We start from the raw sequence: 12,826 nt of genomic DNA on the forward strand, positions 1-12,826 counted from the left end.
TTTATTTAATTGGGTCGGATTAGGGTTAAGGTAGTAGTGACCCGTTTAATATTGACACGAATATTTTTACCATTGTTCACCACCACAAAGGTCACTTCCACAAAACTTGTTTAAAAACGAATCCATTACGATTGCCATGAGTGATGACTTTCATGAGTACCCACCAAATGAGTTCAACAACAAAAAGAAGTCGTGAAGCAACCCGTTACCCGTGGATTAAGAACACTTGAAATTGTTCAAATGACTGGCCTTTCATATTGGAAGAAAAAAAAAAGAAAAAAAAAAGACGGAACCGATTTTAATATCCCTCCCAAAGGGTTTAATTGTATGGTCTTTATCAATGTTATGTTTCTACTAGAGTTGTTCATGGGTCATACAGTTATAGCTTCAATAGTCTAGACCCAATTTCCACCGGGTTTGGACAATGATATTTTGAGAAATGGCCCAACCCAAGGGCTGCCCGTTATTCTAGCACTGCCCGCCCGCTACACTCTTAAAGGGCATATGCATGTTTTACAAGTTACAACCTTGCCTATATCCAGCCCAAACCCGTATTCAATCAGCTCTAGTTCCTCATCTTTTTCATGGTAATTTTTCACTACTCTCCCATAAAATACAGTTATCCGGCAATAATTCATTACTTCTGGATGATCAGAGCAAGTTCGGACTTCGGAGGTTGGCTGGAAGTTGGCAGCATGTGCCAGTTAACAGCTCTAAGCAACAAGTTTGCTTCTTCGAAACACTGTACCTTATTATTGACAATAGAGCCAAATACTTGATATACTTTGGCTTTACCAAAAAGAGCCAAATACTCCTTCCTCCACGAGAGTTTCTCTCTGGTGTGCGTATCTCTCTGGCACGAGAAAAAGGAAAACAATCAACAAAGGATAAAAAGCCGCACACTCTGCCAGTACAAACATCTTAATTCAATCCTGCATGTCATCTAGCTTCTACATACCCATCTCTAGACGAAAGTGAAGTGCCAGCAACATTTCTCCATTTTCTTAGCTATTTTCATCTTTTCCATGTATACACCCAACGAACCATTCGACTGAGTTCCGTATGCAGTTGCAGCGAGAATTCCAACTTCCATTATTGCCAATGGGATCCATTTCTCCATGAATTTCCCAACAACCTACTGAAACAAAACGCAAATACTCCAAATTTCGGAGAAAAAATCTTGTACTTCATCAATTGCCATCCGCAGTTTTATTTATACCTCGTTAACTAAATATCTTGGCACCATTGTGCAGTTTTCCAAAAACATAGCATCTTCGAGGACAGGGAGACAACAAGTTAAAACGTTGTGTCGGCAATTTTGACACAAACCATGAACCAGACAATCTGTTACATCTAGTTATGCCTTTCTTGGCACCATTGCGCAGTTTTCCAAAAACAAGCATCTAGAGTCGCAAATGAGACTCGTCCAATTGCCTTGCAATAAATGCTATGCGTCAAACGAAGCAGAAATATCCAGAGAACTATTTCATGTTGCATAATTAGTTCTTCAAGCTCAGTGAGACTTGCTTTCGGTTTCACAAAAGCAACTGGCTTGTTTTAAAAAAAAAAAAGACTAATAATTTATAATAGATCAGATTAGTTCGACTATACTAACGAAGATCCAAGAGAAAATTTCACCAGCATTTAGGAAGGCATGGCGTCGGAATGTCACTCTACTTCCGTATATATGTTACATCCAGCAACTTATAATTTCACAAGACGCCATGGTCGCTGTACAGAGCCCGAAACTAAATCTCCAGCTTCTAAAACTTTCCATATTTGTCTACATAAGCCTGCACAGAAAGGCGACGTGTGTCAAGCGTAGAACATAGAGAGTTCATGTCCTCCTACCAGGCTATTTATATCGTCTCCCTTTGAATTTGTTGTCGAAGTTTTCCGCCATTTTGTTATACTATAAATAGTACAACTTCATAAGGTAGTGTAAGAAATCCAAAAGTTGTGACAAATTGAGAGTCCGCCAATATAAAGAGAGTTTCATGGGAAAGTCATGGTAAAGTCAACCATAAGAGTTAAAAGGGGACCATATAAATGCGACGGATATAGTATATAGAAATTCAAAAGTTTCACCTGAATAAGCTTCAAAATATTAGGACGGGATGAAGATAGATACTGCTTGATAGACTCTGGTGTGTTCGGAACTTCATTTGATGGTAAAGTGCTGAGGATTTTGTCCTCGGCTTTTTGAACAATTACTTTATATACATCCTTGGACAGGCGACCCTCGTGCCATACTGGTTTCATCAACTCCTTCACAAATTCTATTAGAGCTGCCCGGAAAATTTTTATGACTCTTGTTTTCTCTTCATCTAGTCCATTATTTGTTTGCCTCCCAATCTCACCGTTATGTCTCGGACCGCCAATATTTAGCTTAGAGCTTCCATCAGAGATACTTTTGGTTGATTTAAGAACGTCTTTGACACTCGCAGCAACCACGGGATTATTTTCATCAGTCATGATGTTATTTACAGCATTAGTAGCTGAAATAGCAGCAGATTCCGCTTCCACTTCAACTACACGGGCATCCTTATCATGGCTATAACAGTCCTTATCATTACTATCGCCTTGTAATCTTTTAGGTGACTCCAGGGAGTTCCGACGAGATATGCTTTGTGCATGCTGATAAGAACAGCGGCGAAATGGGTCATGCCCTATATTGGGTTGCTCAATGCTATCACGAAGAGGATCGTATGGAACTTCGGAAGAGGGTGCAGCTTTTGAATTAATAAAGGAAGAAGGCCGAAACGGGACAGATGGCTCCCAGTTGTAGGGAGTAAATCTCCTTTTCTTATAAGAGATTAACATGTCTTTCAAAGATGAATTGTCCGATAAGGAAGAATTTCTGAAATAATTACTGGATCTCGAAGGAAACTCACAGACTGGAGAACTATGAAGGTCCAGAGTATATTGCCTTCGCAAAGCAATAGACTCCTCCACTATGGCATATGGGTATAAATTATTCATTTGAGCATCAGAATCTACACCATAACCCCTTTGCAAAAAGCCACGGACAGGAGTGACATTGTCAAGCAAGGCTGATCTGCCAAAAGAAACAGATGAGCCACGATGATCCAAGTCGTCATACGAGCGATTTCCATTGCGCATATCCACAACTGCCTCATTTGGGCTGGAGGCTAATTTAGAGGCATCTTTAGAAGATGGTGATCTTTGGGAAGTACTGGAAAGACGACGATACAAACCATCTCTTTCAAGCAAGCGAAAGTCATCCTTGTCACGTACAGGTTCTCTGTGGTCCTTTTCAGCGGACATTCCAGCTGTTGAAATAGGTAACAAATCATCACTATCGGTCCGAAGATATTTTGGTTGATTGTGAGCACGTGACATTGAAGCACCAGAAGCATCTCCAGAATCTGCTAGCATAAATATATAATCATTAGAAGAGAAATCTCCGGAAACCAGTATAATTAACTAGCACTACTTAGAAACATAAAAATACCTTTGCTAGGACCGGCTTCAACTTTGGTGGACAGCTTACTACCCTCAACCTGTCCTCTACTGTGATCTACTTGGTCTCTCTTATGAAGAAATCTACAGGAACTGCCTTTAATGCACCAACCCTTCGCAAAGAACTCACAAATCATAGCAGGTCGTTTGCTTGAAATGTCAGTTTCACCCCCAGGTGAAGAACTCCTAGGCCTCAATTGTGGAGTATAGTATCTGGAAAGTCGGTGAATTAGCAAATTAACCAAAATGGGCAGATGTAAAAGCCACTACACCTTAACACCAAGAACAAAATGAACTTCTGAAAAAAAATCATTCTAGTTAGAATTTCCAACCTTGATGCCGTTTGGTCCATTCTTTCGCTTGGTGGCAAATGGAGGTCTTCCCTTTGACTAGGGAATCTCATTTCGTTAATATCAGTAGTCTCACTCTTACAAAGTTTATCATGAGTACCATCTGACGTAGAAACATGTTCCATGGAGGTAACAGCTGGAGTTACATGTATATCATGGCTCTGCTGATTTTTCACATTGGCAGCCAGAGGACTTATCTCGGCAGGGTCCCATTTATCATTTACATCATGAGCCTCAATCTTACAATGTTTATCGTGAATACTGTCGGGAGTAGAAACATGTTCCTCTGAGGTAACAGCTGGAGTCATATGTATAACATGGCTCTTCTGATTTTCCACAGTGGCAACCAGTGGACTTATCTCAACAGGGCCCTGTTCACTTGTCACAGCATCATCTCCTATTTTACAAGGATTAGCCACGGAGTTTAGTCTTTCTGGAAGATTGACACATCCATCATTTATTGAAAGCACATCTTTCCCCTTTCTATTCTGCTGGCTGTCATCAAGGGGAGCAGCTACTTCAGAATTTACAGTGTCTCCAAGTTTTGATCTCGAGCACACATCATTTCTTTTGGATTCCATGTCAAGCCTAACATCTACACGAAAGTAGAAGATAGAACATATGAAGAGGTCGTCATTTTTTCCTAAATCTTACACTTGTAAGCCAAATATGAAGGTTAATAATTTGCACAAGGCAACAATAAGATGTCTATCTTAAGTACATACAAAATATATTGAAAAGAGACATCGGCATGACCAGAATAACAGCCTATCGTACAGAAAAGACTAGCAAAGCAAAAAGCAACAAGAAGCAAGGCCTCTGATCTCTATACTGAAAAAACAAGATTGCTATTGAACATTAACCATGAAAAACTCAATTACATATATCTGACCTCAGAGAGTCTCATACTCTGAAACAATGATTTACTCAAGAATCAAGATAGTCTGATACTTTGACTAATCAGATATCATAGTCCATACAAAGATATAAACCCTTGCCGAAACAGTTTTGCGAATATCCGCAAGGCCTAATTTCACTCTCATTTCATCTATTCTTCCCTTGTAACTTTCTACATATTGTTGATCGAATACAAAGAATTCCACTCAAAAAAATGTTGCTTTTTCCAAGCCACTTCTTCAATGAACACCAACACCTGATGTCAAATATAATTATACTTATCATATTAATGATTGCACAACTAATAGCTAATATGGACCACACTCTGCCTTAACACACGGGGTTCCATCTAAACCTTGCATAATCGAGATCCTTAAGGTATCAGCCTTTGTGCTCTTTAAATGTGTGTAAGGTCATTAATCAATGGCCAACGGGCAACAGCCAACTTATTGATGCACACATGTTTGTTAGCAGCCAAGACCTGGGAAAGGTATTTATGATTTTATTTTAGGGATATTCTACATGGTACCCCTCAATTTTTTGACTTTCTACATGGTACCCCTACACTTTTTAAAACATACATGGTACCCCTAATTGTTGTCATTATGACTAAGTGTACCCCTAAACTTTATTTTTCGTCAATTAAACTCGGTTTTAGGCGTTAAGTGATTACTTGTACGCGTAACCAAGCTTGTCATTTATCATCCCATGACATAAAGACTCTATTAGGCTCAATATCTTTGGACGTGATAATTTGGCAGGGGATCAATAAATTTTCCGTCAAAATTTTTTTAGCCCATATATATCAATAAATATTAGGATCGAGATGGATATGGAGCCTAATAGAGGACATAGGATTATAAATGACAAGCTTGGTTATGCGTCCAAGTCATCACTTAACGCCTAAAACTAAAACTGAGTTTAATTGAAGGAAAATAAAGTTTAGGGGTGCACTTAGTGATAATGACAACAATTAGGGGTACCATTTATGTTTTAAAAAGTGTAGGGGTATCACGTAGAAAGTCGAAAAGTTGAGGGGTACCATGTAGAATATTATTGCGCTTTTTGCAATCATGAAATTAATCCGCAAGGCTTCACGAAAAGTCGAAAACACAAATATCACAAATTCTCCCTTATGACGGAGGGTATCCGTCACAAACTTGTGACGGGTACCATATTGTCTCACAAAAAACCCATAGGGGTGAGAGACAAAGCACATGGGGTGGGTTCTCACCTTGTCCCCTCTTCCCATTTCCACTCACAAAATACCCGTCGCAATATCCGACCCGTTACAAGGGAGACCTACTGCACAAATATTTACACAACAAGCAAAAGAAGTATTACGAGGGGGACCACATTTGATTCCTACTGCAGGATATGTACAGCAGTACAGGAACACAAACACAAAATTAAGTCAAGTAAATATCATATTTTACTCTTCAATGAGTTTCCTACTAAGGTCAAGTCGGAACCCTGGAACAGTACAATAGTTTTATTACTTGAATGACTTTCCTGCTAAGACATATCGGGCCAGTATAATTCTTTTCTTTATTTTATTTCTCTCTAATCTAAGCCTTATCTTCCTTCTAAGGAACATATTAAAGATACTTTTTAACATTGTATTTGGATTTACGGTTTGATCTTGTGATACCTTATTTCTAGTAAGAGCTTGCTTGGGATGGGACGACTAATAACTTGTTTCTAGTCAAGGCTTGCTTGGGATGGGACGACTAGTGACTTAGGTAATCGGCTCAAATAAACTAGAAATAGGGGTCATAGGGCAAGTAGTTACCCCCCTCCCCCTAAGTGATGCATTGGAGGTACTGGTTCTACTAGTTCCTCTCTCACCTCCTATTTCCACCTTCCACTACCACCAAACTCCTCCAATATCCCCTTATTTTGAGCTCTATTACTGAAGTAAATATTTCCCCCATCCCACGCAAGCCCTAAGAGTAGTATCATCTATGAAATTCATAATAGAGATATAGCAACGTACGCAGTACCTAGTCGTTGGCTACTTTGTAGTACTCCCTCCTTACCTTCATAATATTTTGGGTTTAAATATGTCAAAAAAAACATGCTCCATTAATCGGTATAGTATGGTATTAAAATATTAAGATTGTTATTAAATAATCTTTCATAAAATTATATTTTCAACAAAAAAAAGAAATGTATAATGCAAAAAACTATGGCCAAAGTGTCTTTACCAAAAACCAGCGACAAGCTTAAAATAAGAAATTCGTTGTGGAGGTGACTGGTGAGTAACAAATAATCATAATATTGCATCAAATCAACGACACAGAAACACAACCGTTCTACAAAGTTTTGAACATCACCATGACCGCATTTCATTTCATTTTGAGGCAAGCTTGACCACATTTAGCGAGATTAGAGCACAACAAAGGACAGTGACCATGTTCAAAACCAAGCTTTAGTAGTATGGTAGGAATCATTAATGACTATCAAACATTGATTGCTTGTTAAGAATATCCACCTCTACTTACCATACTTCACTCAACTGCAACAATCGTTTAGGAATGCTCTTACAAGATATAATGATGCTTTCAAGGTTAAAAAGCTTTTTTTAAGATTTGATCATAAGTAGCTGGATGTCGGCTTATTCTGTTGAGTGTATTTTAGATACCTATTTTATATAGAATTATAGATTAGAATTATTGTGTTTCTTATTCAATGTAGTTACTTAATACCTTTCCTTTCAACATAAACTACACCAACAATCCTCTCCAATAAGTAGGTAATCTAGGGCAGACCGGTATGGGATTCCAATGTTTTCCAAAAATCAGACAACAAATAACTCTACAAGGATTATGTCACATAACAGACTGAAACATATATGGCTACTCTACAATGCCGAAATTGAATATGCCCTTTTCGTGAGCTCACATCACACACAAAAGATATGTAGAGTATATATTGTCAATAAACCAGACTATCACATGTGCTCCAAAGTCATCCGTCACAACAAAAAGCAATCATATTTAAACTGTGCAATGAGAAGAACTTCCGCCAACTTTATTGTGAAAATTGAAGAACTTAATATCTAAAGCTACTACATCCCAGTCTCACTATTCCGTTCCCACGAAGGAAGTAAATATTCTACTTAATGGCAATTGGAGAGTACGTCATCTATCTTAATTACACAAATCAAGAACTTTACTTGTCCGATACGACAAAGTCATCTACTTCATCACATACCCTCTATCAACTATCAAGATTCTATCAACGGATTCTGATTCTTATACAAGAAAGAAGTGCCATTAACTTCATGTCCTCCCTTCATTTGGATTTAACTACCTTTTAAAAATTTCCCTCGCATTTTAAAGGAGGGAGAAAACAATAACACCATTGCTAATCATTCCTTAACGAGACAAAATTTAAATCTCCGATTACAGACACCACGGCACTTCCCTAAGCACGTCAAGTCATGATTAACTCCTCAAAAGTTTTATACCTAATTAAATTTGAATGCATATTCCAACCACTGCAACACACAGAACTCGACACCAGTATCACCAGAAATCTTCACACCTTCTTCGATGCTAACGACTTTAAACATCAAACACATTCACCTGAGAGAATTGTCAGTAACTCATAAACAATCTCTACTTCATCTCCACATACATTCTTAGTTTCCACAACTTTTTTACACAGCACAACAATCGATCACGACTTCACAAATAAAGCAAAACCACATTTAACCTAATCAAATCAAATTCAAAACCAAAATTGAGCATGTTTCACACTTGAATTCAGTCCCTATCGGCTATCAGTAAATCATCAACGAACTATAGTAAAACACGCAGTTCAAGAACATAACTGTAAACCTATAATTTCGAAATGAATAAAAATTGATCAGAAAAAAATAACAGACCGCAAGGCGATTGATCGGCAACAGGAACACGCAAATCCGATGATCCTACAACAGAATCATCAATCGCCTCCTTCTCCTCCTCCACCTCCGCTTTCGCATTCGCTTCCACCACCGCTTCCACCGCCATTTCCTCATCAATCGCCACCGCCTTCTCCTCCTCTATCGCTTTTCTCTTCGCTTCCGCCACCGCTTCCATCGCAATTTTCACATCAATCGCCGCCGCTGTTTCCTCCTCCACCGCCTCCTCCTCCGTCGCTGCCGCCGTCATTTCTTCATCCTCGTCGGAAACTTCTACTTCTTCTTCGACTTCTTCTTCAATTTCCTCGTATTCCTCTTCCTCTTCTTCTTCTTCTTCTTCTTCTTCAACTTCTTCTTCTACTTCCTCATACTCTTCTTCTTCTTCCTCTTCCTGAATTTGTTCATCTTCTGGAATTTCTTCTTCTTCTTCAACAATCTCCTCATCTTCTTCTACCTCTTCCTCTTCTTCGATTTCTTCAATTTCTTCTTCTTCTTCCTCTTCTTCGACTTCTTCTTCAACCTCGACTTCTTCGTACTCGTATTCCTCTTCTTCGCCAGAGGAATCCGCCATTTATGATGCTTGAGGAGAGAGAAACCCGAGAAAACAACGCTTTTTTTTTATTTTCTCTCTCTATCTTTTATTGGTTTCTTTTTTATTTTCTCAAGTACTGTATTTTTCTTAGAGCACTGCAAATTTACTTCATGTATTTCTACTCCGTATATACGGCCACCAGGTTTCCGTATTTAAAACCTCTTTCAACTTCAATAACCCTAGAAATACTAATTTTACCCAAAAAAAAAATGCGTTTTGTGAGGGAAAAAAATTAATTTACATTTTGAAGTATTCTTTTTACATTACAATTATAGTCGTTTTAAGCTACTAGGAGTATAAATATTAAAGGTGTTTGTTATTTGAATTGCGTTATAAAAATATCATCCAAAGTAAGTTTATTTTTAAGGCTGAATTGATACATGGTTGCTTTATGTTTTGGATTATTGATATCAAGGTTTATAGGGTTATCATCAAATTTAAAAATGCAATGATTTATTGAATTTTGCATAAAGTCAAATAAACGGGTAAGAGTGTAAGGTCCTGTTCTTTTGGACTTAATTTCGATTCTAATCGATTCGATTGATTGACTCCATTCGATTGATTGATTGATTACTCAATTGATTTAGTTGATTGATTGATTCGATTGAATCGATTGATTGATTGATTGATTGATTGATTTATTTCAACATTACTATTATTATTCTTATTGATATTCTTATTGTTCCGGGTGTAATTCCAGAGCAGATGTTTGTTACCACTCGTAGCTAGTAGAATGATGTCCTTGCTTGAATTCTCCTTGCGGTCTCCTGAAACGATGAACAAGCGGGGCTCGGCTTTAGCCGAGCGTACTACTCCGACGCTCAAGTCGGTGAACTTAGAGAGAAGTTGTTGTAACTTGGCTAAGAGTATATTGTAGAGAGATAAGGAAGATATTACGAGGATGAATAGTGGTTATTAGGTCAATTTGTGGATCCTTTCCTCAATGAAGGTTGAGGAGTATTTATAGGCATTCACCTTTTGTCACGTAGTGGCCAAGTGGCCAAGTGGCTATCGGTGAAAAGACCGTTGTACCCTCGGCCGATGGACTGTGGCGGCTCGCCGAGGGTCTTGGATATGAGTACGCGGATTTGTGTCCCTACTGGCTAGTTGTCCGGCCGAGACCTAGGTGACAGCCGATGGGCTTCATCGGCCAGATCGCCTAAGTTGTTGACTTTCTTTGTGGATACCCTTGACCTTGCTCAATATGTTGACTTGGTCGGCGGTGCAGAATATGCCCCATCAATTTGCCCCCAGCGTAGTCTATGCCGTGGTATGGGCTCCGATGTATGTTGAGCGTATATTCTGCGTAAGTATTTTTGCAAAATTTACGGTATCGGCTTCTTCGAAGCATCGGCGTGGTTCTTGTTAGCCGTACCATATCCCCCTCCACATGGATGCGTAAGGGGCATCCGATGTGGAAAAGAAGGTGACGCCGCCGAGACCGGGTGAGAGTGCCGGTTATTTTTGATTGCCCCGGCCGTGCTTCCCGGCTTGGTCGATTATGTGGCCGGCGGAGAGCGGGTACTTAGGAACTTGTTGAGGGAGATGAACAGCGAAGAGATGTGATCGGGCGTGTTGAATACGCTTGTAATCGTAGCATTGATTTGACATTTAAGCTGTTGCGTCGATTGACATTCCGTGGTTGCATGTCCGACACGTGTATGTTGTTGATTGGTTGACGCTTCATGGGTCGTGCCCTGATTGGTCCCTCTTTATGGGCTTTTTCCTATAAATAGGGCGGTTATTCCGTGATTTTGGCCATTACTTTCATTTCCTCAAATTTTCAAAATTTTCTCCCAAAATCTTCATCTCTCTAAACTTTCAAGGGCTTTCTTTTCTTCCAATCTTCGGTCTTCGATCCGTGAGTGTTTTTCTTTGAGGTAAACAAACAAATTCTTTTTATCTTGCTAATAATTTGTTGTGAACATGTCTTCTGCGATCTTTGGACCTAGTGAACTGCGTCGGGGGCCCTAGGTCTCCTTCTCCCGAAGTTGACCCTCAAATTTTGGAGGAATGGGAGGATGACGATTCCTATGGTGATTTTGGTGATGATTTCGGTGATGAAGTGGAAAGGCCTCGTCCTAACGAAGGGAGGCAGTATGTTATGGATCACGGCGCGCTGTAAGGTCCGTTCGACCGTGCTTGGACTCATAAGCTCGCTTGATTGTTCAAAGCGAGAAATTTTTCGAGGGCCATTTTTTCTTGGTAGGGGATACAAAATTGTTATCCCGAGGAGGGTCGGCCGTCTGTTGCCCTCCACCGGGCCACACCGGCGTGTATATGCGGCATTTGGAGTATGGGCTCCGATTTCCGTTGAATGAGCACGTTATGGCCATTATTAGAGCCATGAACGTCGCCGTTGCACAACTGCACCCGTTGGCTATGAGGACCATAATCGGCTTTGTCTGGCTCTGTCTCTTCAAGGGAGAGGCCCCAACGGTGAATTTATTCTGCCGGCTTCACCATCTCAAACCATTTTCGGCGCGTCGGATGGTACAAAGTGTGGAGATGGAGCCGGGTTATGTCTCTGTCAACAAACTTTCTTCTTGCAAGGATGGCAAGGCGGTGGGTGTACGTTAAGGTGCTTGGGATGACTATCCATCGCCACGCTTTTTCAAAGACCGAGTTAACTTGCGGTGTGAGACTCGGGCGGAGCACGATAGATGGGTTTCCCGGAAGAAGCTCAAAATGGATGCCAGCAGTGTCTATCTCCGGGAGGATGAGAGGGCGGCAATGAGGCTCTTTGAGGTGGACAAGAGTGGGGTGCCGAAAAGATGGATTCCCCGACGCGAGATCATCCTTCGGGATGAGCCGCTCTGCCATGTCGGCCTCATACCGGCCCTAGCACGGGGTGAGTGGGGTCGGTGTGAGGCCCATCGCCGTTCTTAATGCTCTTGCTCCTCGAATTTCGGTTTATTTCCTCTAAACTCTTGCTTTGTTTCTTTCGCAGACCACTTTGGATCGGGCTTGTCGAGGATATTCTCAGGAGAATGGGCCGCACAAAGATGGAACCGTTGCCAACTTGCATCCCAAGGCTCAAACCCACGACCGTAGGAAGTCGCCGAGTGATCTTATGGAGAGGCGGTGAAGGGCTTGAGCGTGGAGGAGGCTCGGGCGAAGGTTGTTAGCGGCGTTGTGCGTCGGACGCGGAAAACAATGTCTTCGGCGGCGAGGGCGTCGGACGCGGTTCAACTCCCACCCCCTCCTAAAAAGGAGACGGTGGAGGTTGTTGATATTCCGTCTGAGGGGGACTCCGATGCGGAGGAATCTCCCCTTATCCGAAAGAGGAAGGAGGCAGCCTCTACCGTTGGCAAGGAAGTGCCTCCTCCGGCCAAGAAGGCGAAGCACGGTACCTATTCATTCCGTGGCTTAAATTTACCGAGTCATTGGGTGCTCCCGATGACGAGGCTTCTGACATGTCGATATACGTTGATACGCGTCTTTATTAAATTTTTGTAGACCCGGCCCGCGGCGGTAAACTACGCTCTCGTTGGGCTGCAGGTGGAGGGGACCTCTGCGCAGGTTGGTGATCGAGGTGCCACCGTCAACCCTTCATCCCAGAGGGCATCCTTCTCCCAGCCGCAGGCTGGTGGT

At 41.0% G+C, this 12,826-nt stretch overlaps 1 protein-coding gene across 2 annotated transcripts; it reads right to left on the reverse strand.

Annotated features, from left to right (window-relative positions):
• Nucleotides 1-1,404: 1,404 nt before the first annotated feature.
• LOC141596109 (protein FRIGIDA-ESSENTIAL 1-like) lies at nucleotides 1,405-9,331 on the reverse strand. Of its 2 annotated transcripts, none has more exons than XM_074416149.1 (5): nucleotides 8,623-9,331; nucleotides 3,816-4,428; nucleotides 3,476-3,696; nucleotides 2,089-3,389; nucleotides 1,405-1,793 (listed from the first exon to the last, which is right to left on the reverse strand). In XM_074416149.1, the coding sequence occupies exons 1-5, from the start codon at nucleotides 9,209-9,211 to the stop codon at nucleotides 1,764-1,766; spliced, it is 2,754 nt and encodes a 917-aa protein (XP_074272250.1). In that variant the 5' UTR covers nucleotides 9,212-9,331; the 3' UTR covers nucleotides 1,405-1,763. The 2 variants fall into 2 exon arrangements, with proteins under 2 accessions (XP_074272250.1, XP_074272249.1); XM_074416148.1 differs by having other exon boundaries at nucleotides 2,089-3,392; nucleotides 8,623-9,313.
• Nucleotides 9,332-12,826: the final 3,495 nt, after the last annotated feature.

This window comes from Silene latifolia, chromosome 8, assembly GCF_048544455.1.
Source record: "Silene latifolia isolate original U9 population chromosome 8, ASM4854445v1, whole genome shotgun sequence".
In the NCBI taxonomy this organism is placed as follows: domain Eukaryota; kingdom Viridiplantae; phylum Streptophyta; class Magnoliopsida; order Caryophyllales; family Caryophyllaceae; genus Silene; species Silene latifolia.